The sequence below is a fragment of the Rhea americana genome, unplaced genomic scaffold, assembly GCF_003343005.1.
Source record: "Rhea americana isolate MKP2758 unplaced genomic scaffold, rheAme1 scaffold_273, whole genome shotgun sequence".
Lineage (NCBI taxonomy): Eukaryota > Metazoa > Chordata > Aves > Rheiformes > Rheidae > Rhea > Rhea americana.
Genome location: NW_028186394.1, coordinates 466,360 through 494,119, shown reverse-complemented (window position 1 = coordinate 494,119; position 27,760 = coordinate 466,360). Strand labels below are relative to the sequence as shown.

Below are 27,760 nucleotides of genomic sequence, written 5' to 3'. Positions count from 1 at the left end.
CCATGTTCATCTGAAACTGTCCTGCCTGACATGGGCAATTATTTTTATTATTGTTGTAACAAAAGGCTTTTGTAGTAGGGCAGGGAAAAAAGAAGCATCAAAAGGGTGAGTGAAGAGTAACCAATATAATTAAGGACTTAGTGCTGTGATCTGTGATAGTGATCTGCTTGTCTGCAGTCTGAAGTGGGTGTCTAGCTGAGACTAGGCTTGTGCCCCTAGGATTCCTGCAGGTGATCTATCGTTTGTTTAAATGTTAACTTCCTCTTTTATCTCTCTCCAGTCTTTTGCTGACTGACTGCAGACATTGTGCTGCAGTCCTGCAACGCGTAACTCCAAGTAACCTGACTCATTGAGTAAGAAAGTCAGATGAATCTTGGAGTTTATTTTGTAAAAATGCTTTAAAAAACAGCTTTAATTGACATCTGTTATGGCAGGTGTAGGTGTTAAATATAGAATATAGTTGTTCAGAATAGACCACTGATACCTAATGTTGAGAGGTATATCAAAAACAAGATGATAATGTGCCAGTGCTTGTTACCATTAATCATACATTGTGTGTGGGAACCSAAAGGATTCATCTTGAAGTCTGAGGGCTCTTTGCACCTCCTCCAGCAAAATATTCAGCATGCCAGTTTTTGATGGCAGCTGCTGGATTTCAGGTGACTGAGGTGCAGTGTTCTGTACTCTAGCAAGGGGATACTAGACATGGCAGATAATTTTTCCTTGCACAAGTGTATCTACAGGAGTTACTGCAACTACTCAGGCAGAAGCAGGAGGGGCTTTTTGATCTCAGGTTTATAACATTTTGCTGAAAGTGAAAATACCCAGCTGAGGCATGTTCCAGCCTGGGTCACATGAAGTCAAGAGTTTGGATAGTGTGTGCAAACTGTTCTCGGGTACCATGACACCAGAAGTGACAAGGGAGGATGCAGCAAAGAAGGAAGAAACTTCTAGACTTACATGATAAGGTGGAGTGTTAGCAAAAGCTAGCAGAATTGCTGGGCTGTAACATCATTCTCAAATTGTCCTGCCTTCAGGTGGTTTGCATTAGCCATGGCTGTTGTTACTCAGGTATAATTTGAAAACTGCACAAAAGTAAATGACTATCTTTCATGAGGCTGTTCCTCAACCCTCTCCCTTTGTCTAAGCTCAATGAAACTTCAAGTTTATTACTCAGCATCCCTAGCACATGCTGTATATTGTGCTCGTTACTGTTTTTTTATTGCATGCCTATTGGAGGGGCCAGACCTGGTAGCCAGGTGTCAGTGCTGTATTTAAATTACAGTGAAAGTTGAACCTAGTGGCAGGAAGTGTCCACAAAATTTGAAAAACAGTGATTAGTGGTGTCTTTGTTCTCTAGTTTGAAATTCAGAAAACTGAGGACAATGAGATGAAGAGGGAGCCACTTGAGACACACAAGATCTATTTAACACATTTTCCTTTCTTTCTAGTTTCAGGACCATGTAAAGACTTGTGGCAAATGTAAAGTGCCTTGCAGATTTCAGGTTGTCGGATGTGCTGAGATGGTAAGGGCTTGCCTGTTCCTGTTTATCTAGGGACCTATCTTCAGTTCCAGTGTTAGTTATAACCTGCACACTGCTGTAATCCAACTTGTTAGATATTTGTGTTCAGATATTTGAACACAGTGGTGCTTTAAACCCTTTGCAAATGCAAGGTACATGAGTGATCATCTGCCATCCAGACTTTTAGTATCCAGAGAATGAATTAATTGTGTCCTTAGTGCAGAAGGAAATATTATCCTTGGAGAATACCCCAAGTGCTTTGAGATTCCTTATGGCTACTATGCTTATAGCTGTAAGCACAAAACTGAGCATCTGGTGCCTTATTCTTCAGCCATAGCTTGGCTCTGTCAATATTTTTCCATGTGACTTAGTTTTCCCAGCTCCTAATGGCAATGTTGATGTACAACCCTCCCTAGGGGAATTACATGAGGCTTTGTCCTTTGGTACTCTGACTGAGCCCTTGTGGGAAGTAATGAAGGAGGACAGGGTAGAACAGTATGTACAGCTGGGGAAACATTAAACATCCATCATTGTATATGAATGCAGCTTTTCTTCAAAAAACTTTCCAACAACCATTTTTAACTGTTTTTCTTTGGTTTTTCCCCTTTATAATTTAAAGCTAACGTTGTGACCTCAAGAGGAGGAATTTGTTCTGTGGATGGTGACAGCGTAGATTGAGCTTGCTGAATGGGATGTATTTCTCTTCATGTAGGTGGAAAATGAAAAGCTATCTGAACATGAAAGCAAGTGTTTGGAGGAGCATCTGTATATGCTACAGAATTTTGTGCTGAGCCTCAAGACTGCCTCTGGAGGTCTAAAGCATCATCCTGCCCTTTCCTCATCACAAAGCAACTCCTCACTGCTGGCAGCAAATGCTCTGTGCTCTGAGTCAGAGCTCTCCAAGCCCCTGGAGCTCCTACGAAGGTGTGAGGCCCTCGAGAGGAAAACGGTGACCTTTGAGAACATTGTCTGCGTGCTCAATCGAGAGGTGGAAAGAGTATCTCTAACAGCTGAAGCGTATAGTCGGCAACATCGACTAGACCAGGAGAAAATTGAAACACTGAGTAACAAGGTGTGTAACCACTGGCTTGGGCTTTCCAGCGCTCTGCTCAGAGACATTTTCAGTTCGCTTTTCCTGTAATTAGAGCATCTCACTTTAGATTCTTAACAATCTCCATAAATCTGAAGACAGAACTAAAATATCATTTGTGTCTGTGCCTAGCCCTTGAAAGCTTCCTGGAAGGTGGACGTTAAATTGATGTGCATAAAGCATTCAGGTCTCTGTTAGGAATCAAGTTACGCACATGTTGAGTTGTTATTACGGTTTCCTGTGAGACAGAGCATTTCACTGAATCTTCTTGAATTCATGGGCATGATCTCCTTCTGGACCTTTCAAAAGGAATCCAGTCATTGATGCTGTGTTATAGCATTGTACCTAGCAGAGCATGGATAGCCAGTGTGAAGAGGTTGCCCCAGCTGGTATGCCTTCACACAGTTCCTGTTGAGTGCTGCTGCCTTGTCTTGGTGATTGGAAGTTTTGCAGTTTGTAGCATACTTGTTTTCCCTTGATAAGGGATTTGCCAAAACAGACATAATCCTATTATCTAGCAGTGATTAACTGTTAGGGGKTTTTTTGTTGTTTGCTTGGGTTTTTTTGGCAGTGTGTTGGCTCTTCTGTTTCTCAGTCTAGTTTTTTCACAATGCTGACTTTTTTTCCCTTCCCAGCAGCATCTTTTATATTGCTAATGAAACAAACTGTTCACTGAGAGGACTTTTCTGCTCACTGCAGGATGGTTTCCAGCTCAGGCGTTGAATTGTATGAGTGCATCTCTTCCAGAATGACGGGTTCAAAAAGAAGCTTTAGTAAATTAGCTTATTATGTTAAGTTTCTCCCCTCTTCTGACCTCTGTCACATCTGGAGAGTGTTTCTTAGTAAAGATTAGGCCTGAAGGAGATTTCAGTGTCTGCTGACTTTCTTAGATCTCACAACAGTACATATTTCTAACAAGGCTGCACCATGTATCCCACTGAGCAGGTTCGGCAGCTGGAAAGGAGCATTGGACTCAAAGATCTGGCCATGGCTGAGATGGAAGAAAAGATCCGTAACCTGGAAGCTTCCACCTACGATGGTGTTTTCATCTGGAAGATAACAGAATTTGCCAGGAAACGTCAGGAAGCGATAACAGGCCGCTCTCCTGCGATCTTCTCTCCAGGTTATTATTCACAGACTTGAAAAATAGCAAAAGCCTTTTGTGCTTCAGCTCTGTGTGAAGTTTTTAGTGCTGAACTTAGCATGTGAGGTGCATGGCCATTCAGACATACTACTATTCTCTTTTCCCCTTTCCCAGCGGAGACTGAACCACTTTTTAACAATTGGGGTAAAAGAAACTGCTCTACTGGAAGAGATGGCTTTTTCATTACAGAAGACCTTTTTTCTTTCCCATAAAGGAAAATGCAGTCCTCAACCCCAAAACAGCCCTGTGTAATTTCTTAGTTAGAATTAAAATGGAGACAGTACAGCTAGCAATAAGTGATTAAGCAAAGGAGGAAATCAAAAATGTATTCTAGTGTCCAGAACATGAAGCTACTAGAGACAACGTCTAAATAAAAACCCAAACTGTACCCAGAGAAGTGCTTGAATAGCTGTTAAAGGAGGGGGAGTCATCTCACAGAACTTGTCCAACCAAGCGCTGTTCCTAGTGCTTTTAAAAATAAAGAAATAAATCAGTTGGTAAACATTTGGTTATGAGCTGGCTTTTTTGCTTATGAAAGTACATCCTAGGATTGCAGCTGTGAGATGAAACCATCTCTTTGCAGGATTTCATTGCTCTTTGTGGTGCTCACATCAATAATCATTAAGAAATAGTTGAGAAGGTGAATTTCTGTTTTTGCTGAGTAGGAATAGCTTAGGGGTAAGCCTAACAGAGAGCTCTTCAAAAACATCCAGTGCCAAGAGCTGCACATGAACCTAGAGCCTGCTTCCTGGTGTAACACAAAATCAAGTTGTGTTACACAAAAATGTAAGAAAAACAATTGAAATTTTAAAGCTAATTTTAAGTCTGTTTTCTGGATGCTGACTGCTTTTTCTTTTGAAAACTTGAAAAAAGGATTCCCTTTCAGGAGAACTGAAGTGCTACTGAAACCGTTTGCTTGCAATTACCATTTCCTTTCAAAAGTCAGTGACAGCTGTGGAAAACCCCAGCTCTCTGTCATATTCTGGTGGGGTAGCACTTCCTTTCTTTTTCCCAAAGTGAAGAAATTGGATTCAAGTCTGTTTTGTTTGGCTTTGAGATAGGACCATAAGACTTGCATCCTGTCTACTTTCTGTGCAGTGCTTGAGAGCTTCTCAACCTAAATGTGTCCCAAAACTGGAGTTTCAAGAGACTGTGACCTGAGCTGGCAGCTCCCTCCTCTTGACCTCTGGCCACATGTCTACTGCTCACTTTGAGCTCTGGGGCTCCTCAGACCCCTCCATGAGCTCATGCAACTTGCCGTCACATAAGGGGCTGAGTTTTTTTTCTAGGTTGAAAAATTGAGTCAGCTTGTGGAGGGATATGATGTGCATCAGAGTCAGTTCAGGAAAGGGAACAGGGTGGGAAGGCGTGGGGAAGGAAAGGGGAGGAGACCTCTTGGTGAACTCAAGACATTTTGATCAGCAGAACTGTGCCCAAAACTGCAGCTTGCAATTGCTTTCACCTCCTGTCATGCCATGTGCTGGCTGATTTCAGTCCTCTACCCAGTAATGGTGTCATGTGAATAGTTCTGCATGGTAAATCACCTTAGAGAGAAAGGCAGTCAAATGTCAGTCTCATAGCTGTGGGATCAGGGTTTTTATAAATAGTGTCATCAAATGAAAAACAATACTTTGTGAGGCACCAGACAGTATGTTCTTTGTTGCTGGTTGTTGTCTACAATCTGTTAATGAAACGTTTTGGATGTGACTTGAAGAATTGGAAGATACAGGTTGTCTCTGCCTAGTACTTGAGGATGTTTATGGAGAAAAAAGTTTTTTTTTTTTTTTTTTATCTTGCAAATGCAAAGTACAAGGCCTTGTTTCCTTTTGTACTTGATTGTGCCACTCTAGATCAGAGATCTTCATTTTTGTTGCTGATTTAGCTGAGAAAATTAGCTTGAGAAATGAATGTTAGGTTTTGTTAAGAAATCCTGTGGAGGTGTTTTTCTCTTACCATATGAAATGAATAGAGTAGTACTCTTCAGTCTGGGAAAGAGACTGCTGGGATGAGAGAGGGCTATAAAATCATAAATAGGATAAAAAAGGGAAATGGATGAATTATTTGCTTTATATTGAAACATAAGAACAAGGAAATAAATCAGGTTTAAACAAATAAAACTCAACAGCACTGAGAGTTAAAAATTGTTGGCATATGCTTTTGCAAAGGCAAAAAGCATAAGAGAATTCAAAAAGGTATTAGGCCAGTTCACAGCAGAAAGCTTCTTCAGGGGCATTGAAGTGGACAGTATTAATCTCCTGCTTGAAAACCATTAGCAGCTGGATGGTGAAGGCTTGCTTGGCACTTGCCTTGTTTCCTATGGGCTTTCCCTACCCTGCCGCCCCTGGCTAGGGGAAAACAAGATGCCCAGTTCACTGTTCTGACAGTGCCTTGAGCACAGTATTGTAGCACGCAAGGCATTTGGCACTTTGGCTGTCTGTAACCTTTCCCTGACTACTCCTTACGCTCTGCTCGATCATCTGTCCTCCAGTTCCTCGAGAGGTTTTACATGCTCAGGATTATGAGACTACTCAGAAGCCCCAACTTGACTTAGAGGGCTGTTATGATATGCTGCTTGGGGTATTAGTAGAAAGTAGCTTATGCCCTGAAATTATTCAATGTAGGTGAAATGGGTAGGGAGGTGTGAGCAGGTAAAATGAGTTGGGTAGTGTCAGTGGAGGAGCAGATGACAAAGCCCTGATCTGCTGCTCCTCACTAGGTACTTGGCCTGTGGAAGACAAGCTGCACTAGTTCCCAGGCAGAACACCAGCTTCTGGCTTTCTCTTGGGAGTTTTTGTAGTGGTGGGATAGGGAAAGTCTGAAGGGTTAGCAGTTTCCTTGGTTTGTGCTACAAGAGCATATTATCTAGACCTGGAGGCTTGTTACTACCTTATCTTTGACTACTTTGAACTTCAGTCTGAGATCATATCTGACTGTTGTCTTTATGTGGTGACTTTTTGGAACCTCTCCTTGGAGCAGATATGATAATATCCAAAGTTTACTTCTTCTAGGGTCCACAGAGTTCAAAAGAAACTGTTGGTGTGAGGCTTTGTTGGTTCTAACGCTCACGGTGTCTGTTTTGCAATGCTTTGGTAGCTTTCTACACAAGCAAGTATGGATACAAGATGTGTCTGCGTGTTTACCTGAATGGGGATGGCACCGGGCGTGGGACCCATCTGTCTCTCTTCTTTGTGGTAATGAAAGGCCCCAATGATGCGCTTCTGCGATGGCCCTTCAACCAGAAGGTAGGTTCGGGTCAAAGCCTGTTTTGCCTAAAGATGAGCTCCTCTGTGGTTTTGTGCCCACATGAGCTTCTAGTCACTGTCAGTCTGGTTTACTTAGCAAGCACAAGAATAAGACAGGCTTTTGACACATCAGCCGCTCTTGGGATTCCCCTGTCCTGCTGAAAGTACCAAGTACTGCAAGGGAGGACAGATAAAAAGGCAAAGTCAGTGACAGGAGAAGAACAGCATATTTGGAAAGTGAGCAGAGCCTTTGTGCTAATTTCGGCCTAGGGACCACTGTCATTTCTGGACTTTGAATTTAGGATGCAGTTCCTTACTTAACATCAGAAGTTCAGATTTCAGTTCCTGGACTTTGCAGATTTGCAAAACACTTTGAAGTTGAACCAGGAGAGTACTGATGCAAGGAAAGTGTTGTCTTTTTTTCCTTAGTGTAAACTAAGGCTCTCTGGGACTGAGTGAAATAACTGCTTGAAATATTGGTAGCAACTCTATGCCAGCCAGTTACAGATTTTCACGATTAGTCTGACAGAGCTTCTGTTCTGTCACACAAGTTTCCAGTGACAGGGCAGGATGTGGTTCTGCAGCTCTCAGTGACATTGTGCACTGACCCTAATTACAGACATTTCTCAGATCTGTAGTTGCATAGCGTGGCTAAATTTGCATTTGCACTTGCACTTTTCACAGGCTTGAAGTGAGCAGGTCACCAGACTAAGTGGATTTTTTTAAATTGCCTTTTATATGTACTTTTTATTCAGCCACTCTTTTATACTTCTGTGTTTCCCCATAGGTAACCCTGATGCTTTTGGATCAGAACAACCGAGAGCACATTATCGATGCCTTCCGACCTGATGTGACATCCTCCTCCTTCCAGCGACCTATCACTGAAATGAACATTGCCAGTGGCTGCCCACTCTTCTGCCCTGTCTCCGTGATGGAAGCGAAGAATTCCTACGTACGTGATGACGCCATCTTTATTAAAGCCATTGTAGATCTCACGGGCCTCTAACCCTCCTCACCTCTGGGAGCAGTGAATGCAGAGCCAGCCTTGAGTGGGGCATCCTCCCTCTTGTGCTGCCCTTCAGGCAGGCCTCGGAGTGAGGGGAGGCAAAAAATGGAAGGGGAAAAACCCAGAGCTATCCCCTTCCCAAAAAGGGACCTTCTCCGCTCTGAGTGAAAACGAGGTGTCTGAAGGGAACTCCCTTCCCTGGTGTCAGAGAGACCTTTCCTGATAAGTTTGGGTGTATGTTCACAATCTGCGGGGTACAGGAATATTTCCTGCAGGGACTTGGATATCCGAGCTGTCGATGTCTGGTTTTCAAATGGAAACAAATGCAGCTCTTGCTCTACCAGTTTAGTGCACAGCTTCAGTGCTCTGTAGCAAAACAAGGTTTGGGCTGCCCGAACACCATCTTATACCGATGTTCAGCTCAGCCTTCTGGGCTTTTCTTTGGAGGTCTCTGTTACTGGAAGCTTGGTTTGCTGAAGGAATGCCATTGCTCTGTGCTGCTGGCTGGTTTATGCTTTGATATATGGGGAAGGTATGAGACAGATTTAGCTGCCAAGATGGGCTTGAGCACTAACTGGGGCCTCTGGAGAGAGAACTTTTTTGCCACTGTTTTGTTGTTCCTGTTGGTATCTGCAGAGACAGGTGCTGAGCCAAGCTGCATGGGGGAGCAGTGCCCTGTTTCTGGCTGTAGTTGGATTCTTGATCATGTGCTCTGAACAGTCTGGTGGGACTGGGGAACAGCACAGACAGTATCAGCAACTGCACACCTAGAGGAGAGCATGTGGGCACCACTGAGGATTTCTGCAGTGAAAGAAAGAATGGAGTCCTCCCTAGAGACTGCCTGTCTTGTCCTGGAGGGTAACCACAGGGCTTGCAGGGCTCAACCTCAAGTGCAGGACTCAGTGACCTGAGATGTGCATGTCCTCATGGAGTTTTTTTCAGCCAGATCCTGCCATTCTCTAGCTGTCTGCTTACCTGAGTCTGAGCAGCAGTAGAGAGGGATGGTGGCAGGGCTAGGAGCTGTCTTGACTTGCACAGAAACCCTCCTGAGCTGGCTTTAATCTCAGTCCCTGAGAAGCTGTAGCAGCACTGGCACATGAACTTTCTCAGGCTTCAGGGCACTTTGCAGTTGCTGAAGCTCTGTTACCATCTTTACCTGATGCTCAGGTACATCTGCACCTACTCTGTCACCTCAGAGACTGCAATGCTGACAGAGCCGTGGCACATCTTGTTCACCTTCACAGTGAGCGGCTGCTGGCCAGCCCCTGCCCTCCGCATAGCACTTAGTCAGGGCTGTAATGTTCTGGGTTTGCCAGGCTGGCAGGGCCAACCCCGATGGGGGTTTCCCTGATCTCTAGGATCCAGTGGCTCCTGGTTAATGTGCTCTAGAGCACGCTCTCTCTGTTCAGCCTCTTGGCCTGCTAGAGAGTTTTGCAGCCACTTGCTTAGGACCTGGGAAGGTCAGAAAAGTCCCTGTGTGAAGCCTGCTGGTCCCTTATTGTCTCCAGGCTCTCTGCACTGCTCCCTTCTGGGCAGCAAATATTCTGCATCTTTATCTGAGATAAAATCTTTGTTTTTCGTGGAGAAGCGTATTTTGTGCTGTAATGTCTCTCCATCACAGCCAGCTAGTCCTTTTAGAGTTGCTTTGTGGTGGCCACTTGTAACTCTAGAGTGACTGTTGGCCAGGTTGGACTCTTAAGGCTTTCTGCCTTTTCTTCCTGTTCTCTCTCATCCATGTCCTTGGAGATATTTGGTCACAAGAGCCAGCTAGCTGGCTGCTGAGCCCACCTTGCAATAGTAGGTACTCCCAAAAGGTGCCCTGACCCTTTCCAGCCCCTGTACTACTCCTCTGGCCTGGAGGACAGGCAAAGAGGCTGTTGTAACTGCCTGGAGAGCCATGACCCCCTTTCGCCACTAGCGGATGGGATCCGCTGCCTCTGTGCAAGGAGAGTGAATTCTCTTTGGAAGGGGGAGTGGTGATCGCTGCTAGTGAACCAAAAAGCAATTTCGTATGAAGCTGTGGTGCACTCCGTGGAGGAAGGCCCAAAGCCCCTCTGCTGGCTGCAGATCCATGCCTGGTGCCAAGCCTTGTATGGGTGCCAGGCTGAGGCTCTTCTTCCTGCCAGCATGATAAATACAAAATTTTCCCTGCTCTGAGCTGTACCCTGCTTGTGGCTTCCTGCTGTCCTTTCTTCTCCTGTGTTAGCCTGGGGTTAGCTGCCAGAAAGTGGCTTGGTGTCAGAGGGAAACTGGATGAGGCCTGTGCAACTGCTGTAGCTGTACCTTGATGGCTGTTTGAGGGCCCTGGGAGGGACAGGCAAAGAGGCTGTTGTAACTGCCCGGAGAGCCGTGAGCCCCTTTGCCACTAGCAGATGGGTTTGCTGCCTCTGTGTGAGGAGAGTGAATTCTCCTTGGAATGGGGAGTGGTGAACACCCCTGGCGTGTATAGAAGGGTGCCCTGCACCTACTGTACCTGGCTGATTGATGTGGCTTCTCAAGTTTGGTGGGTACCTCAGCTGGATCCTGAGCCAAGCTGAGTCTCAGGCACCCAAAGGTGCTGTGGTGGCTGGGTGGCTCTCCCTGCCTGTGGAAGGGTGCTGGGATGATTTCTGAGCCCCTGTTTGAAGTCTCCATGCAGATATTGCCATGCTTGTTGTGGTTGCTCTTGTACTTGGGCCCAGCGTGCAGCTGCGCACAGGCCATATCTCAGGGCAGACTCAGCTGTTTCAGTAGGAGCAGAGGGACAGGCAGAGGTGGTGGCCTGGATCTGCCGGTGGAGCAGGAGGAGGCGCAGCCATCGCTTATCAAGGCAGCTTCGGCTGCCTGCCTGGAGCAGGGGGTGAGGCTGGAGGGTGGGCAGGCAGGATGGCAGCAGCAGGCCATCCTCGCACTGCCGCCATCCTTACAGGGTGTGCTGAGTAACTTTGTAGCATCTACTTGCCTCCCTGGGAGGAAAACCTGCAGAGCAGCCACCCTCATGGAGGCTTTACTCGTACGGCCAGGGCCATGGCGATGGGGCACGCCAAGATCCGCACGGTGCCTGGCAAGCAGCTGTGCCAACATGCTGCCTGTGGGGGCTGGCCTGGTTCCTCTCCTGGGCAGAGGGTTTACTGCTTTATGTAAGGTCAGTGGAAAATACGGGCAGCAGTTATGATTTGGAAGTAACAGAGACCTCCTTCCCCCCAGGCCAGTCTCCAGCTGCTTCAGGCTTGAGCCAAACCACAGCGGGGGGGTTTCTGCAGGATGCCAGTTGCTTCCCTTTCCTTCTGAGCAGTTTCTGCAGCTGTGGTGCCTGTGTGCCCCCCGTATCACAGAGCCCCTCTCTGCAGCCCTGCTTTGTGAAAAGGTGAGGGCTGCAGTACGGACAGGGGCCTGCCCAGGTCTTCCCAAGCGCAGACGGTCAGTGGATGAGACGTCCACCTGGAGTTGCCCCTTGCAGAACCAAGTGGGGCTGGGGGCCACCACTGCTTGCACCCTGCCTTGCTCCTGCCTCTTCTTTAAGCTCCCACCTCGCTTTTGGCTCTTCCAGGAGGTAAAGAGCGATACCCGGTTTAAGGACTTCCTTACATTGTGCACAGAGCTCCTTTCCTGGCCCTCTCTGAGCATGTCCTTTAGGATGTATAAAGCCATTGCCACTATCACCCTATTGCCTTAGGAGGAAAAAAAGCCTAGCAAAGAAAGAAGCCTGATCAAGATGGAGGTGTGTTGCTGGAACAGCTGGGCAGTTTCCCACTGCCAGGCCCCACAAGTGATTTATGTGCTGCTGCGGTGCGAAGGGGAGAGTTCCTGCCCAGCGGAGGCCTGGGAAGGTCCTGGGAAGGGGGAGGAAAATCAGCTCTGCTAGTTTAGAGGTTGGGAATTCAGTGTATTCAGTGGTGGGGGAGAGAGGGGAAGCTTGGGAAAAATGGATGTGAATGGCTTTGCTTTTGGGGTGCTGAGCAGCCAGCAACTGCGAGGGGGGGTCAGATCGCTGTGGTGTAGTGCCTGGGGGATGTCTGCAGAGCCCCTAGCTCAGCTGATGGCATGCAGTAGGGGCTGTGCACTCCTCTGCAAGAGTGAATGCTCAGAAGACAAACAGGAGGTTCTGTTCTAGGTACAGAAATCAGTTTTAACCCTTTCTGGTGTATGATAAGGATTATTTGGGGCTGTGTTGCTCTTGGAGAGGGCACAGCATAGCACATACCAAGCTCCTGTGACAAAAGCTTTTGCCTGCCTTGGTGTTGTCTTTCTCAGGCAACATGGCTATGAAAGGGAGATCTGGTGCTGCAAGCTCTGTCCAGCCCTCTTTCAGTTTTTAGAGGTCTGGAGTTTGCAGGGTTAATTCTGTTGTATTGCTTGAGGCAGACAATAATCTGCTGCAAGCTGGTAAGGTAATTTTCCCTGGTTGCAGCTCTGAAGGCCTTTCTGGAACATGGACACTTGGCAAAAGAGAGCTTTTTTTTGTTAGTGTTTTTATTCTTTTTCCTTTGGCCAGTTTTCTGAGGACACCCATCTCAGGCTATCACTGTGAAACAAATTTTGCTCTATGCTATTACAGGCTCAGAAACCACTAATAAAAGCAGTTTGAAGAGCTTTGTTGTTCTATAGTTCATTGGAAGGTTTGGCTCCAACAGCAGAAGAAGAGGCAGCTACAGCAGCGGGATGCTTCGTGGCAACATATAGCTGGGAGGCAGCAGATTGGGCACTTATTTCTGCACACAGGGCTCTCCTCCCTGTGGTACTGCTGTACCTGGAGCCCAAAGGGAGCTGGTGTGGCATCAGCATTGCTCAGACCGATGGGTTTGAAACAAGCTGCAACAGAAGCAGGCAGTGAAGAAGCCTCCTCAGTGAAGGTGACCATTCCCCAAGCCCAACTACTGAACCTTTGAAAAGAAGAGCAAGGGGACCTATAGCTGCTGGAAGAGGCAGGATAGAGTGGTGTTTGGGCCAGCTGACAGCTTTCAGTGGTACTGGAAAAGGCCAGTCCATGCCAGGGACCAGGGAAAGAGAGAACTGCTCACTGTTACCTGATGCTCCAAGTTGAGCAGCAGGAGGCTGCAGGACACCAGGGAAATACTGCTCTGGTCCCAGACCACCCCAGAGCCCATAACTCTCCCCCTTGTCTCAAGGAAGGGCTGCACTGCACTCCAGAAAGTACAGAGCTGTTTTCCTCAAGGACATCGCTGCCTGGCAATAGCAATGTATTCTGCTCCCCCTCCTTCTTCTCCCAAGGCCAAAGAGGAGCTGGGTAATTATCTGCCTTTTTCCTGGTGTTTTTTTTTTTTTTTTTTTTTTTTTTTATCATTTCCACTGAGAATTGCAACCGAAGTAAAACGTGTGCTCTGGGATTCTTGCTCTCACATTTTAGAATCTTCATAAATCAGCTTGCTACCTATAATGCAACAGGTCAGGCAATACCTGTAGACAAATTAGTATTACAACTGTGGCTTTAGTTTCACTTCAGTAGAAAAAGAGTGCTTCTTAAAAAGAAAAACAAACTTACATTGCAGAGATGCTTGAGCAGAATATTTATTCAATGCCATTGTGAAGAGCAAAACTTAGTACAAACATAAACCCTCAGTGCCTTGCTCACTTCTACACAGAGCAAAGTGAGAAGAAGATTTCACAAGCTCTGGGGGAAAGTGGAAGAAGGTAGAGACTGAGTTACTTTGTGTAACTGTATACATAACTGGATTTAGACCTCGTGCACACACCCAGAAAAGGACTCCCTCTTTTTCTGGAAGTCATACAGAGACAGAAAAACCTGAGTACAAGGGTTTTGGATAAAGCCACGGGCACCTGTGGGGGCGGGGGAAGGGAGTGGGACAGAAAAAGGATACAAACACCCTTGTCAAGGACCTCAGGAGCTGTTGAAGCCATCAGTGCACATCAAGACAGTATCTGCTGCCTCCATAAAGTCTGTTTGCAACCCAGCCACTGCGAGTGGCACAGACAGCTGCCCTGCAGTGCTCCCAGCGGACTCGGGATTCCCAGAGTTCCTCCTCCAGGCTGTGTTTCAGCCTAGGCTCCCTTCCAAACGCAGGCCTGAAGCCCAGCTCCTGGGGTCACTGCCGGCCAGCAGTGGCTCTGGGACCAGTTCTCAGCCATCTAGGCCAAGTCAAGATTAGGAGCTTAATTTTAGACTCTCACATTTGGCTACCTGCTGGAAAGAGGAGATCTTCAGGGACAGATACAGAGTAAACAACACTGGGTTCATAATAGCTTAGAGAGAGCCAGCTCCTGCATTCAGAGGGGTCCCCAAGAGGAGCTGACCCTCCCACTCCAAGGCAAGTGAACCCAGGTAGGAGGAAGCTTATTCAACTGTCACTTCAGGTGGAGGAGTGCTGTGTGTCTCCACCTATGGGTGAATACCTGCAGGCACCTATGGGTGCCCACACCTACTCACAGAGAACATGCCAAGAGAACCTAAAGTGCCGCAATTTGAGTAGCAAGGGAGGGAGGTGACCATAAGACCCACCAGCCATCCTCAGAGCTGTCCCTTTAGGAAGGGGCAGCAGATCCCCTGGAATAAATATAAGTTACCAATGCCATAGCTTATTTAAGTGCTTCTTAGCAGAGGAAGACAGGCAAAGCCAGCACCATGTTACCACCAGCTCACCACAAACTCAGATTTGGGAACTGGTGGTATCAGTACTTAGTTGCTAACAAAGGCATCAACATAGCAGCTGGCTGCGTCCCAGAGGGCTGCGCTAAATGCCAAGTTGAGATGCAAGGCAGGCTGTCCAGCAGCAGCCCCAGCGCTGTCTCCCTGGCTGCCCTTTCACTGCAATGGCCCATTCAGCCCTCCAATCCTTACTGCTCCTCAGGGTCCAAACACTGTGTGGGAGGAGGCACTCAGCACACCCAGCAGCTAGATGAACTGCCCGCGGAGGTCTGGGACAAACAAACATTAATAAAACTACCATATTAAAAAAAAAAAAAAGAAGTCCTGCAGTAAGGCAGTACAGCATTGTACCACTGCTTTCGCCAAGTGCTCTGCAGCCAGTAGCTCTCAGCAAGGTCAGCCATGTCCCAGGCTCACATGGTACGAAGGCTGGAGACAGGCCTCAGTCTGTTCTCAAGAGACCAAATCTCACCTGGAGAGAGCTGTGACCAAGTAGCAGCATTTGTGAGAAGCTGTGGGGAGACTGCCCTGCAGTGACCAGCTCAGGCTGCTGCCCAGTCAGACCCAGGAACAGGCCCTTGGCTCTTACGCGCTGTCTTTGAAAGAGATGCTCCGAGGAGGAAGCAATTCCCACTGCTGAGGTCCCTCCTGACTCTGCTGATGGGATTCATGTGCCCAGAGCTCATCTCCACTGCGCAGGGCTCAAAGCTCTGCAAGCTCCAGAGGAAGTGGCTGGAGTGAGGAAGCTGCAGGAGCAGGTGTACCTGGGTTCAGCTTTTCTGGTTCATGAGCCAAGAGAAGAGCAGTTTTCTAGGCCTGGGCTTCCTGGTCTGCTGGATTCGCACTGTGCGAGGAGAGCGCCACACCTTGATGGTAGCATCGTCACTGGCTGTTAGGAGCAGCTCTTGCTCAACTGGGCTGAATGCTACCGAGTTGACCACATTATCGTGTTGCAGTTTGGCCAGGCAGATGTTGTAGTGCCGGTCCCAGATGTAGCCATGGCGATCTTCTGCCCCACTGCATCAGACAAGATACCAGTAAGGACATTACCCAGGCAGTCGCGTTTAACCTGCCTCTCCCAACCTCCTCCTTTCTGTGCAGGCAGGGGTTGCCTCCAACCTGGCCAGAAGCCCTAGCCTCCAGTCCTGCAGCCTGGGCAAATTCCTTCTGGGATTCAGACTCTGCCACAGACTGGGTTCCCAGTAGTAGAGCCCAAAATAAGGCCTCACAGCAGCAAGAAAAGCCTTTGAAAAGGAACTTGGGATATGTGGGCAGGCGGGTTGTCGGCTTGAAATCACAGCTAGGTTTGCCAGCAAGTGCTGCAGCATGAACCACCCTGTTCATTACAGCAGCAAGGCTGTTTTAAGAGATCCCTTCAACTCACTCTACCAGCGCTTGCTGCCTGCAGCCCCCAAGAAGGTTATTTGCCACCCACTGCCAAACCCCAATGTTTCCTCTTTCCACTTTGATTTCACAACAGCACCACAGCAGACAGCCTTCATTAACACACCCCATCAACACCTGGTGATTCAGTCATTCTGCTCTTTACAGATCTCCAGTTTCTTGCTCTGCTCATATCACACAGGAGCTTCCTGCAAGCCAACTAGCCCTGCTTGCACAAGCCAGCCCCATGGTGCCAGACCCCGGGCCCTCCCTGCCATACTGGACTTGGGGCTAGGCTCCTGCCTGCCCTCGTCCTTACGTACCTCGCTACGAAGTCCCTGCTGACATCCAGAAAGATGAAGAAGCACTCCTCGTTGGGAGTGTAGGCCCGATGCGCACGGAGGGCTCTTTTCACCTCCTTCATCGTCTTCAGGTCAAACACGTGCAGATCGATCTCCTCGGCAATGGGAGGTGGCTGCATCGGGTCCGAGATCACACAGTCCCGTGGCCAGGCCCGGCTGTTCACGTACAGGTACCTTGAGGAAGGGAGGGGAGCAGAAGGGTTACCCCAGCACCTTGCCACATGCTCAGAAGAGTCAGAATCCCAGCTGTAAGAGCCTTTCCCACTGGCCAGGCTGGCAGGGTGGCAAATGAACAAGCCTGCAGCTCTGCTAACTAAAAATCCAGTCCGCAATACAGGAGCACGTTCTGAACTGCTGCAGAACCACTTCCTGTCCTCTATGGGAAGAAAAGGGCCACCACAATTGGGACTATGGGCCCCAGAGGCTAGGACGAACCTCTCTGGTCTCATTAAAAACCAACTCCAAGCATGGTGGCTGCAGAGCATCTGACCAGTCTGCCTCAGGGACAAGGCTCATTGCTGTGGTCAGCTCCTTCACTCCTACAAAGCTCCTTCAGTCTTACAAAGCTCCCTGCCTGATTCCTAACCCAAACAGGCTCAGCTGAGCAGAAGAAAGAAAGTTCTCCTGCTGAGATCTGGGGAGACACTAGAGCTACACATCTTCAGCATTAGGTTAGAAATAGGATGTGGATGGACAGCAACTGCCTGAGCAGACTCCTTGCTCTGTCCTCTAGGCCAGTGTACCACCAGCACTGAGACCTCCCTCCATTAGCAGCACTTCCGCAACCTGCAACACCTCCCTCAGGACTGGGTTATGTGCAGCAGGGCCAAGTGCTCTTGCAGGGCACAGGGTGCCTTTTCCAGAAGGTGAAGTTCACTGCTAGCATCCAGGATGAGTGTCCAGGGTCCTCTCTGCCATATGCATATGCAAATCAGTCCCTGGAGATAATCCGAGCCTACAGGCATTTGAGTAAGATACTCCAGCTGCTCTGAGTGTTGCAGCTACTTTGTACAGCCAGAAAAAGCAGGGCAATCTACCCTAAAGTGGAGTACCTCATCCCAACTCTAAAGCAGACAGGTCTCCTCCCACAGAGGAAGTTGTTTCTTCTCCTGTTCATCCCACAGACTCCCTAAACAACTGCCACCCTTGACTGTGCCATGCACACCTCGCACTGACTAAAGCCACAAGGGAGCACCCACCCTACATGCCTCCCTTTCATCACACTCACCTGTGGTCAGGTGAGAGGCCCATGCCAATGATGTGCCCATGGATGTCAATGACATGATCCAAGGAGTCAAAGAACTCATCTGAACGCCTCTCCTCTCCAAGCACTGGCCCAGCAGTTGTCATCTGATGAGGCAGTATCCTTTTAATCCCTTGGGGACAGAAAGCAAAGTCAGCCCATTCTGCAGTTKGTTGCTAGCACACAACAGGTTTGATGGAGTCCCCAGGCTTCGGAGAAGAGCTTTCCTTAGTGCTGCTAAGAAAGGAGAACTGACTCACTTCTGGCCAAGAACTGAGAAAGGGTCTGGGACATGGCTCCTATCTCTGCTAGCTTCTTTCAAGCTCTTGCTAGGGGTGCTTTTGGCCAGGAACATGCACATAAATTATGCTTTGGCACATTCAACCCCAGCCAGCAAGACACTCACCACCCTGCTGCCACCCTGTCTGGCACAGCCACGCCTAGTTCCAAGCCTGGGTCCAAGTCTCCTGTGAGGCTGTAGAGCTTCTGTGAACTGCAAGGGAGCTCTGCTGGCTCCAGAAGACACGCTAGCTGTGGAAAGGTTTTTCCCCGAAATGAGTTCTTGGGCCGGATCCATTTCCTCTAATAACCAGCCTAGAGAAAGCCCAGGAAACATGCTGGTTGCAGCAGGCTTTCCCCACTGCTTGCCGTCAAGCTCAGGTGGAGGTCAGCCCTGGCGAGCTCCAATAACAGGGGCTTGAGCCAAAACCAGACTCAAGTGGTTTACAGCTTTTGAACTTCCAGACTAAGGGAAAAACGTGCAATGGGTCAAGTCCTTTYCCCCTTCCAGCTACAGAGATCCCAATGTATGAGAGCTCCCTGGATAACCATAAGCCTCAGCAATTCTTGGGCACTTGTGGTCTTTACCTTCTCAGCATGTCCATGAGAAATTGGAATAAAGCCCACCACCCTTCTGAGAGAATCACTGCTGAACACCCTCAGTTTTGGCCCTCTCTGGCAGCCAAAGGAGGTAGGAGTAATACCCCATTGCACCTCAACTCAAGGCCATTCACCAAATCACTGCAGCTGAACATAGGTGCATGAAGGACTTCAGGACAGAAATCTTTGCTTTTTCCAACCCAACTGCTAAGGCTCAGCAGCATCTTTTCCTCATTCAGACAGCACCTAAAATCCCAGTTTTAAACAGCTACATGATCTCTGCATGCAGACACCAGCCGAGCAGACAGCATTTGCCCATGACTCAGACCTACAGTTAGCACAAGGCAAAGAGAAGCTTACAGGAAATGCCTGCAGGAGATGCTTGTGAGTCGCAGATCAGGCAAGACTGAGCTACTGCCCAGAAGCAGGCCTGGCCACACCAGCAGCAGGGCTCCCACCAGCAACTCTAGCCCAGCAGACTGGTGAGAGAAGTACAGCAGCAAGCTCTTTCAAGTACCAGTTCCTCAGGGGCAGAGAGAAGATACACAAAGGCTGGTTGAACACACTAACCTATGGGCAAACAAAGCCTTTTGCAGTGACTCATGGCTGGGAGAGGAGCCGAGCCAGGGTTCATCTCTCAGAACAGGCAGTCTCTGCTGCGGGTGCTGGCTCCAGGCCAGGGAGTCACTGGAGTTCAGAGGCACCAAAACCCACGGCCAAGGGAGGCTCTGCTGGAAGTCAGAAGAGTCCAAAGGCAGCAGCTACCTTAACACCACACTTTGCCTTTACATACTGCAGGTCCCAGCACGTAACGCAGCATTTGTTCAGCCAGGCGGATCAAGATGCACGCTGCTCCCAGGACTGAACCACAGCAGACCACCCACCATGCTGCTGTGCTTTCAAAGGCGGGCCAAGGCCAGGGAGCTGGCTGGTGCCTGTCACGCCTGTCTATGGACCCAGTCGTGGAAGGGAGCAAGGGAACATCAAAGCTACACTCAGTCCAGGTTGCATTCCTATCTTAAGTGGGTAGAGACAAAGCAACTCTTTTCTAGGTTGTCCACAGCTTTGGAAACAGCCTTTCCCAGCAATCTATCCTGTCTTATTCAGCTGTACTGGTACAGAAGGGGTGAGAGCACCTGTAGCCAGAAGAGAGGCTGTAATAGCACAAGCAGCAAGAGGAACTAAAACTGCCCAGCTTTACAAGAAGTCTTCTTGCCCAGAAGCAGCTCTCCTTCCCTCCTCACATTTTACTGATCTGCCTAGTGCCTTCCACTGAGCTTCTAGACTAGCTCTTGGGGGCTTTGAGAAGCAGCTAGACAGATTACCTGTTCATCACCATGTTATTTCACCACATAATGTCAGGTTCTTCTAATCCCAGTGGCCCAACAACAGAGCCATAAATAACAAGGGAAAGTCCTAACCCAGAAAAAGGTTACCCACAGCACTATTGCTTAGCTAGTGCTACGACTGCAGACCCTTGTACCCTGCTGAGCAAGCAGAGGCTGAGAGCCAGCAGGCTGCCTGGAATCACACTCTTGCCATGGAGATGTTTGCTGAAGCATCTAATTGCCTACAGTGAAACCCTTTCAGTAACAAACCAGCATTTTAGCTTTTAGCTGCTCAGGTGTCCCACTGAGACCTAAAGGCCACATGATGTGTTATTAAACACTAGGCAGCGAGGGAGGCAGCTTGGCAGTACTCCCCTCAGAGCCGACCGCAAAGGCATGCAAGGCTCTGTCCCAGAGCAGAGGAACGCCAAACAAGCAACACACAACTCTAAGCCGCTCAAACCAGTCTTGTTGGGAAGCCCTCTCCACAAATAAAACAGGACTGAGACCCTCCCACAAGCCCCTGTCAGGGCAACCACTGTCCTTCACATCCACTCGCTTGTGCGCAACTCATGGCTGATGTTGTGAAGTCAGGAGCTCATTCTCAATCTTCTGCTTACCCCTTATCATGAGTTTTCCATCTGGCTGAAGGTCAAGCCTGACAGAAACCAAAAAGCCTTGAAACAAATGGTTGATGGGTAGAACCCACTCCAGGTACCACAGGCACCTAAAAAGCCTCCTGCATCAAGTCCAGCAACCTGAGCAAAACTGCAGCTCATTCAATACACACATAAGCAGTAAGCTTTTCCAGACTGAAAGTCAGAGCGTAGTTGCAGGTACTCTCAGCCCATGCCCCCAGGGAAGCTGGTATGCCCTGGAGCTCAGATTACAACCTTACCTATCTGATGTGGAGAATAGGTGAGGCATCCTGTGGTAAAGATCAAGTATTTTGTCTTGCTGTTGCTGTCCGTGGGGAGCAAGTTCAGCTCGGGCGGTTTAGTTCTGTTGCGTATGAATAGCTCAGCCACCTTTGTCTCTAGCTCGGTCTCAGTCACAGCAGGCCTCACGTGGCCCTCCATGATATCATCAAAGAACTGCTGTAGCCCATCCTCCGCTGTCACATCCCCATCATCTGGCAATTCCTGTCCTGCTGGCTCTGGAGTCTGCTTGGGCTTGGCCTCTTCGTCCTCACTGTCACTGCCAAGATCAAAGACTGGGCAGGTGGAGGTAGAAGAAGCAGCTAGCTGCTCCTCATAGTCCAGGAGCAGGTCTGGGGAATCATACCGGCTGCAGTCAGCCACCATCACAGTCCGGATAGTGCTGGCATTCAGGTTCTGGATTTTAAACAGTCTCTTGACTACATTCACATTCTCAGACTCTATACCCTGGAAGCAAAAGAGAGGTAAGCAGGAACCACCTCACTGGAGGCATGTTGATCCTATAGCCTCTGCTCTAAGAGGCACTCACCATAACCTTAAACCCACCCAGGGGACTCCAGTCAAGCACCCAACTCCTCTCAGCACTGCTATCTGGGGAGCTCAAAGCACTGCAAATCTTGAGAACCGGTCCAAGAGGTGGCTAGCTTCATTATGCTCCTTGGAGGTGGGAGTGCCGAGACAGAAAGCCAAGGACTGGGTTTATGCAGGCAGACAACAGCTGAGCTGGAAGCACAGAGGCCAGGCAGCCTAGCTCCCACCTCCCTACCCAAGGTCATTAGCTGGCACAGCCTGTCGCATGACAGGAATTTCAGGAACAGGCCTCTGTGATAAACATAGGTGCAGTATGAAGTGCCACGCTTCTGGCATCCAAGAAACCAAGAAAGAGGATTGCAGTACTCTTGGAGTTTGCATGTACCCCTGCATGTACTCAGGATCAGCTGAGTTCTCAGTGCCCAGTCCCAAGCAGCAGGTCTCTTCTAGCACAGAGTTTTGGCTGTATGCAGGCACACTTCAACAGCTATGTCAAATTGGGCAAGGCCTTTCCTTGCCTCTTGGGGATGGAGACACTACTAATGCTGTAGTGTCAGTGCAGCACAAGCATGTGGTTATTGGAAGGGTTACTGCAATGCAACACAGCTACAGAGGATTTAATCTAGGGTCAGCACCAAAGCTTTGAGTCAAAGAAAAAAACAAGATGAGCAGTTGTGACATTTTGTGACAGAGGCAAGACATGGAAGAGGAACATGCCAGAATCCAGAAGGCAGTGCACAAGCAGCAGAGAATGAACAAGCAACAGATAGTCTGACTGATGCACACTGACCTCCAGGTCTCATCACAGCACAGCAGACAGCACCTGGCCTGCAAGTCTCAGCAAATGGCAGGCAGGACTAAGCTCAGCCTCCCACCCCCCTCCAATACCAGCGAACAGCACACACGGCTGCCAACAGGGAAATTGGGAACATGCTCGGTACATGCCAGCATACAGCCTTCCCAGATCCAGCTTTGTGAACTGAAGGAGTTTAGCAACCCTGCTGCACTCCCTCCACTTCCCCCTTCAGCAAGACAAGCACTAGGGTACTACACTCCAGTTCTTATCCTTATTAATGGGGCAGGAGATAATGGAAGCAGAGGGTACAGAGCTGGAAGGTGAGGCAGAGACTATTGCAACGGGTACCACAACACTAAGTGCAGAGAGACCTCATGCAGGAGTGGCCTCCAGCTGAAGATCCTGAGGGCAAGCCAGATGAAACCAACTGAGAAGACAAGGCAACTCAGTCATATCTCCCTCTCACACCTCCTCAGCAGTTTTTCCTCCCACAAGAGCCAGCAGGAAGCTGTATTGCCTGTGAAGTCAGAACAAAGGCACCTCACCTGGAAAGCGTTGTTCAGCCACAGCACAGAACAGGAGGTTATACGCCCAATCCGATGGAGATTGCCAGAAATCAAGTTGGTTTCATTCAGCCAGCAGCCAAACACATCATAGGGTTTATTCCTCACTCTAGAAAGTAGTGTAAAGTTCTCTGGAAGGGATGGGAAACACAAGCATGAGGTGATGGCTCCTTACAAGGGCTCCAGAGAAACAGCAGCAGTAGACATGGGAAGCAGATTCAAGTCTTGGCTAACAGCAGAAGAGGCACTGATGCAGTGCCTTTAGCAGAAGCTGAGCAGATACTGACTGGCCAGCTTCCAGTCACTGCTATGGACATAGATAATTCCTCTTTTTTATAAGTATCTGGGAGGAGAGCATACACAAAATATAAGGGCAGCCATATTGTGTCAAACCAGAGAGCCATCTAGCCTCATGTCATCTCTCCAAACATGGCCCAAAGCAGACACCTCGAGGACAAGAACAGGCCTAAGGTACAAGACTCCTTAGCACGCTCCCAGCCTCCCACCATTGTGGCTTAGGGCCTTTTTAAACGATGCAGTTATGCACGTAGCAACACTCCCTAATTTTGGCACAGTGCAGCACAGACACAGCAGAAGATAACTCAGCTGGGCTTAGTGGGGTTCACAGGACTAGAGCACAAAAGCCAGAGCAGGCCAGGATGGTTGCACCTCAAAGCCATATGGGACCTCAGGGTGGGAACAGCAAGTACTGGTGTGGGTCAGAAATGGTGGCTTCAAGACAACAGGTAATATGGGCAACTCCTGCTTTGCCCAGACTTTCACTTAGAACTGAAGTTAAGTGACAACATTAATGCCAGACTACTGCTCTTCTAGGTGATGACATGATGACCTGAACACAGATAACTAACTTTATCCAGAAAGTTTACCCTATGGCATGGTGAGATAAAGATCCCTTTGCACAAGTGCCAAAAGGCAGGACAAGCAGAGGTCAAAGCCCCAGCACACGCTAATAGCAAGGACAGGAAGCAAACCCTGGCACCAGGAAGCCCCAACAGAGGTAAGGGCAATAATTACCCATACTGATTACAGCAATCTCTCCTGACGAGGAGTTGTGAGGCCCCACAAAGACACCCGATACCAGGAGGAGGGAGTCGTCTGAGTTAAACTGGGAGAACTGCGTGTAGCTCCAGTTGTACGGCCTCATATTGGAGCTGTGCTGCAGGGAGATGTCCAACTCATTGCTCCAGATCTGAAGACAGACAGTTATGAAGCCATTAGGAAGCCTGACAGTTGTTCTGTTTTACCTGTCCTGCCAGTACTCACCAGGGGAGGGAAATAATAATAATAATAATAATAAWAAAAAAACTGCCTAGCTAATTGCCTCCAAGTTCTGATTTCCCTGTTAATTCTCTTCATGAAAAATGGCCAACAGTTTTGGAGAATAACTGAATGCAGAATTGCTTCTCAACAGTGAGTCAAGCAGCAAGTGTTACTGCTACAGCTGTATTTTCAGTATGTCAGGAGACATTTCTCCCAAGATTCACGCAAGACAACTTCTGCAGTAGACCATTATCCCCATGGTCCCCATTATATCCACAGCTCAATGCAGGACTGATTTGCAGCTAGGAAGCACTCAGAGCCAGGCAGGCACCTCTGCCACCTTCAGACATGCTAGAGCTGGAACCCACAATCCTCAAGGCTACATTTGCAAGTCTCATTAGTTCTATGGCTTTGAGGACAGCTCAGCATCTGCAGGAACAGATGCAAGTCTAGGTACACCTGGTCAAAACCTCTCCTCTCCACAGGCTTCTTAAAGCGTAAGGTGTGCTCTCCTGGCTGAGCCCTACTACAAAGTGGAAAGAGTTGCGTGGGGTGGACTGCCACCTTACCTTGACAGTACAGTCTTTGGAGCATGACGCAAACAAGCAGCCAGAGTGGGAGAAGCTGAGATGCAAAACCTGATCATTGTGCTCCTTCAGAGCCTGCACTTCAACACAAGGGATGGTGTCGTAGAGCCTCTGGAACTCATCATACCAGGAAATGGCAGCTGTAACACATGAGCAAGAACATAGGACAGGAACACAGGCAGGAGGAAAAAGACAGACCCGAACAAGACACAGCAGTCACAGATAAGCACTTTGAAAAAAGGAATTTCCCAACTGCTGTGAGCAATGCTGGGAGCTCTGCTGTGGCCAAGGTCCCTACAGCTTCAGCCCTTGCTAGCAAGCCCTAAGACTTATTCTCAGTAGCTTCCCCACTCCCCCACATAAAGCCCTTTCTTTCAGTAAACACAATTCCTCAGCACATCATTTTTTTCTAAACCATTTACAGCCACCAAAAGAACCTACCAGGGCACAGCTGCCAGATAATAGCTGTTAGCTATCTAAGGAAACTTTCTGCAGGACAAAACAGCAGTTGGAACTGCAGACATACACCAGCCTAATGAAAACAAATTCATTGTATGATGAAAGGAAAGTTGTTCCTTGGGCCACTGGGCCCTGTTCTGATTATCTGTCTCAGACACAGTATTAAGAGGGAGCCAGAAATGGTATGAGACTGAGACAAATTTCTGTGAAACAGAAGAGGAAAACGAGAGAAGAACTGGAGCTGGAYGCGTTTTGTCAGGACAGAAGAGGAATCTTGCAGTAGAATAGCTTGGAGCACACCCAGGAAAGTCATACCAAAGGCCAGTAAGTACATAAGCAAACAGATTTTTTAATGAAGTGCCCAATAAGGCAACCTACAGACTTCTGGCAGCAGCAAATTCTGAAGAACCAAACAAGATTAGACATTTATATGGATAATAGCCAACTTTCCTAGTTACACTGAACAAGACTGAATGATATTTTGGAAACCTCTCACTGGAGTCCAGGAGACACCTGCTCTTGCAGGGAGCAGTTTGCTGCCAGGACATCCCAACATTGCTTACTAGGTAGGGGGCTTCACCACCCACTGAGGCATTCAGTCCCAGCCCATCAAACAGGGCAGCAGTCTGGACAAACCCCATCTGCCCTAGCAGCTCCAACACTTCTACATGCAAGACCCCCTGGATACTATTAACCAAACCAAAGACCTATCCCACACCAAGAAGCTGGCAGGTGATTTCCCAAATTCATGTTTCAATCTTTTCCTGGGACTGGTTGGCACCCCCATCCCCAGGAACCTTGTGGATGATTTTCACAGCTCCAGAAGTACAGCTTGAGAAGTGTCTAGATATATTACTGAATCACATTCACTACTCATTCACAGTTAACATTAAGGAACAGGGCTGTCAGCTTACAAAAGCCAGGGAGCACGAATAAACACAGCCTGGTCAGAGAGCCTCAAAGAAGAAACTAGAGGTAACTTTTTCAACCCTGTAGAGTTCATCGAGCCCGTGCAAGTAGAAATCAAGCATTATTCTAAGTCATCACACCCACATCTCATCTTCTTCAGACCCCTCCTGTACTGGTATTCCCTACTGCAGGGAGACCTGTGTACTCCACCACTTCATCCTTGCAGGTTCTCCTCATCCTTCTGCAGCAACTGTAACTCATGAACAAGAAGCCACACTTCCCTCCGCCAAAACTGTCCTTGGCAGCACCGTGCATATCCTCTGGGGCAGAGGAGGGCACATAGCCCTTCTGGACCTCTTCAGCATGCTAGGGACAGGTATTTCTGACTCCAGGAAAGACTGACCTTGACAACAAGGGTTCCTAAGAACAGATCCCCAAGGCCTGTCTTAGCAGAGCTTGACAGCATTAGGTCACCTTCTTAGACAGGACCAGAATAGTAGCAGAGAGCAGATCTATGATTGTACAACTGCCAGCACTGAGCCTGTTGATAGCTTTAGCTGGGGAAAGCCATGCAAGGCTCACAGTTGATGCTGACTGTTAATAGGTCATTTTCCTAGCGCAGTCATAGGCCAAGATCAAGTCAGACCTGTCCTAGCAAGTGGGTCGGCTATTAGCATTTGCCCACTGTACAATTAAGTTTCTGCACACCCACCTCCCTCTCCAGACAGCATGTTTACCCTCTAGAGCCAGGCTACAGCTACTGCCTACGCCATATGGAAATGTAAACTTGACTGACTGTGTACTTCCAGCTCTTTCTAGTCTGGACAAGGAAGTGATAGAGCCTAAGGTGAAGGCTTGCTGAAAGGTCCCAATCTTGATCAGGAAAAGCCTGCAGTGATTACCACAGCACCCAACAGGGCTGTAATACAGCAGGGCAAAGCAACTCACTGCATCCCTTCAGGACTTTCTTTAAGAGCAGCAGCACTCAGACATGCTGTGAAGTGGCTACCAGAGGAAACCTGCTGCAGGAGGCTGAAAAAAACCTCACCTTGCTGTGAAAGGAAGGGAAAGTCTAAGCGTTTTCAAACATTTGACACCACCTTTCTGAAGGGCACGAGCAGTCCCAGATTCTCTCACACCATCCAAGCCTGTGGACTGCTGATAAGACATGATTAACAGCTCCGCCGCCACCAGCGCCAGCAACAAATGGAAGGCCGGGCAGCACGGGGAGATGAGGCCTCCCCTCACGCCCATTCTGGGCTCACGACCGGAGCCATCACTGGGCAAAGAGCCCCGCCGGGGACCCCCCCCCGGGCCGGCAGCGAGCAGTACCGCACCTGGGTGCCGGGGCACCTCGCGGGAGATCCGGTAGTAGCGGTAGAAGAGCTCCTTCCAGAGGAACTCGTCGCGGGCCACGGCGTGCCACTGCCGGCACACCAGCCCCGCCGCCAGCACGTCTACGTGGTCCAGGTAGAGGAAGATCTCGTACAGGACGCTGTCGGGGAGCAGGGGGCCGCCGCCGCCGGCCTCCATCGTGTCATCCTGCCGCGGCGCCTGCAAGCAAACGCGGGTGAAGGCCGGCCCCGCCGGCCCGGCCCCGCCGCGGGGGGTCCCGCCGCCGCCTCCCGCCGCCGCCTCCCGCCGCCCGGGCTCTCCGCCGCCCGCCCCGAGCAGAGCCCTCAGGCCGCCCCCCGCACAGCACCTCCACGGCTCCAGCCGCCCTACCCTGCCCCGCCTCCCTCTCGCACCGCTTCCGGCCTCCTTCACTCCTCACTTCCGCCCCGGCTTTTATGCGCCGCTCTAGCCGCCTTCTCGGTGGTTCCCCCCCCACCCCCGTCCAATCACCAAGCGGCTTTCTTTCCCAAAGGGGTAAAAATCGAGCCCAGAGCGCT

The 27,760-nt window shown here is 49.1% G+C and overlaps 2 protein-coding genes across 9 annotated transcripts in view; one reads left to right on the top strand and one right to left on the bottom strand.

Annotated features, from left to right (window-relative positions):
• TRAF2 (TNF receptor associated factor 2) overlaps positions 1 to 12,575 on the top strand; it is a 29,369-nt gene extending 16,794 nt beyond the window's left edge. For all 6 annotated transcript variants that reach the window (XM_085308315.1, XM_085308320.1, XM_085308318.1 and 3 more), the window contains 5 exons: positions 1,452 to 1,526; positions 2,236 to 2,595; positions 3,559 to 3,736; positions 6,851 to 6,999; positions 7,787 to 12,575. In XM_085308315.1, coding sequence (XP_085164441.1) covers positions 1,452 to 1,526; positions 2,236 to 2,595; positions 3,559 to 3,736; positions 6,851 to 6,999; positions 7,787 to 8,005 — 981 coding nt within the window. In that variant the 3' untranslated portion in view covers positions 8,006 to 12,575. The remainder of the gene's footprint in view (positions 1 to 1,451; positions 1,527 to 2,235; positions 2,596 to 3,558; positions 3,737 to 6,850; positions 7,000 to 7,786) is intronic.
• A 920-nt stretch (positions 12,576 to 13,495) lies between these two features.
• Positions 13,496 to 27,620, bottom strand: FBXW5 (F-box and WD repeat domain containing 5). Of its 3 annotated transcripts, none has more exons than XM_085308313.1 (9): positions 27,594 to 27,620; positions 27,206 to 27,422; positions 24,483 to 24,640; positions 23,668 to 23,842; positions 22,615 to 22,763; positions 20,703 to 21,189; positions 17,583 to 17,730; positions 16,316 to 16,528; positions 13,496 to 15,626 (listed from the first exon to the last, which is right to left on the bottom strand). In XM_085308313.1, exons 2-9 carry the CDS (start codon positions 27,399 to 27,401, stop codon positions 15,380 to 15,382), a joined length of 1,773 nt encoding a protein of 590 aa, XP_085164439.1. In that variant the 5' UTR covers positions 27,402 to 27,422; positions 27,594 to 27,620; the 3' UTR covers positions 13,496 to 15,379. The 3 variants fall into 3 exon arrangements, with proteins under 3 accessions (XP_085164439.1, XP_085164438.1, XP_085164440.1); XM_085308312.1 differs by having other exon boundaries at positions 27,571 to 27,617; XM_085308314.1 differs by lacking the exons at positions 27,206 to 27,422; positions 27,594 to 27,620 and adding exons at positions 26,581 to 26,920; positions 27,008 to 27,180.
• Positions 27,621 to 27,760: the final 140 nt, after the last annotated feature.

Excerpts from the sequence above, each read along its gene's own strand:
- FBXW5 (XM_085308313.1), bottom strand. The coding sequence starts at position 27,401 with ATGGAGGCCGGCGGCGGCGGCCCCCTGCTCCCCGACAGCGTCCTGTAC. Across the intron at positions 22,764-23,667 it reads GATTGCTGTAATCAGTATGG|AGAACTTTACACTACTTTCT; the intron begins GTAATTATTGCC and ends CATCCCTTCCAG. Across the intron at positions 21,190-22,614 it reads GGCTGAACAACGCTTTCCAG|GGTATAGAGTCTGAGAATGT; the intron begins GTGAGGTGCCTT and ends TTTTGCTTCCAG.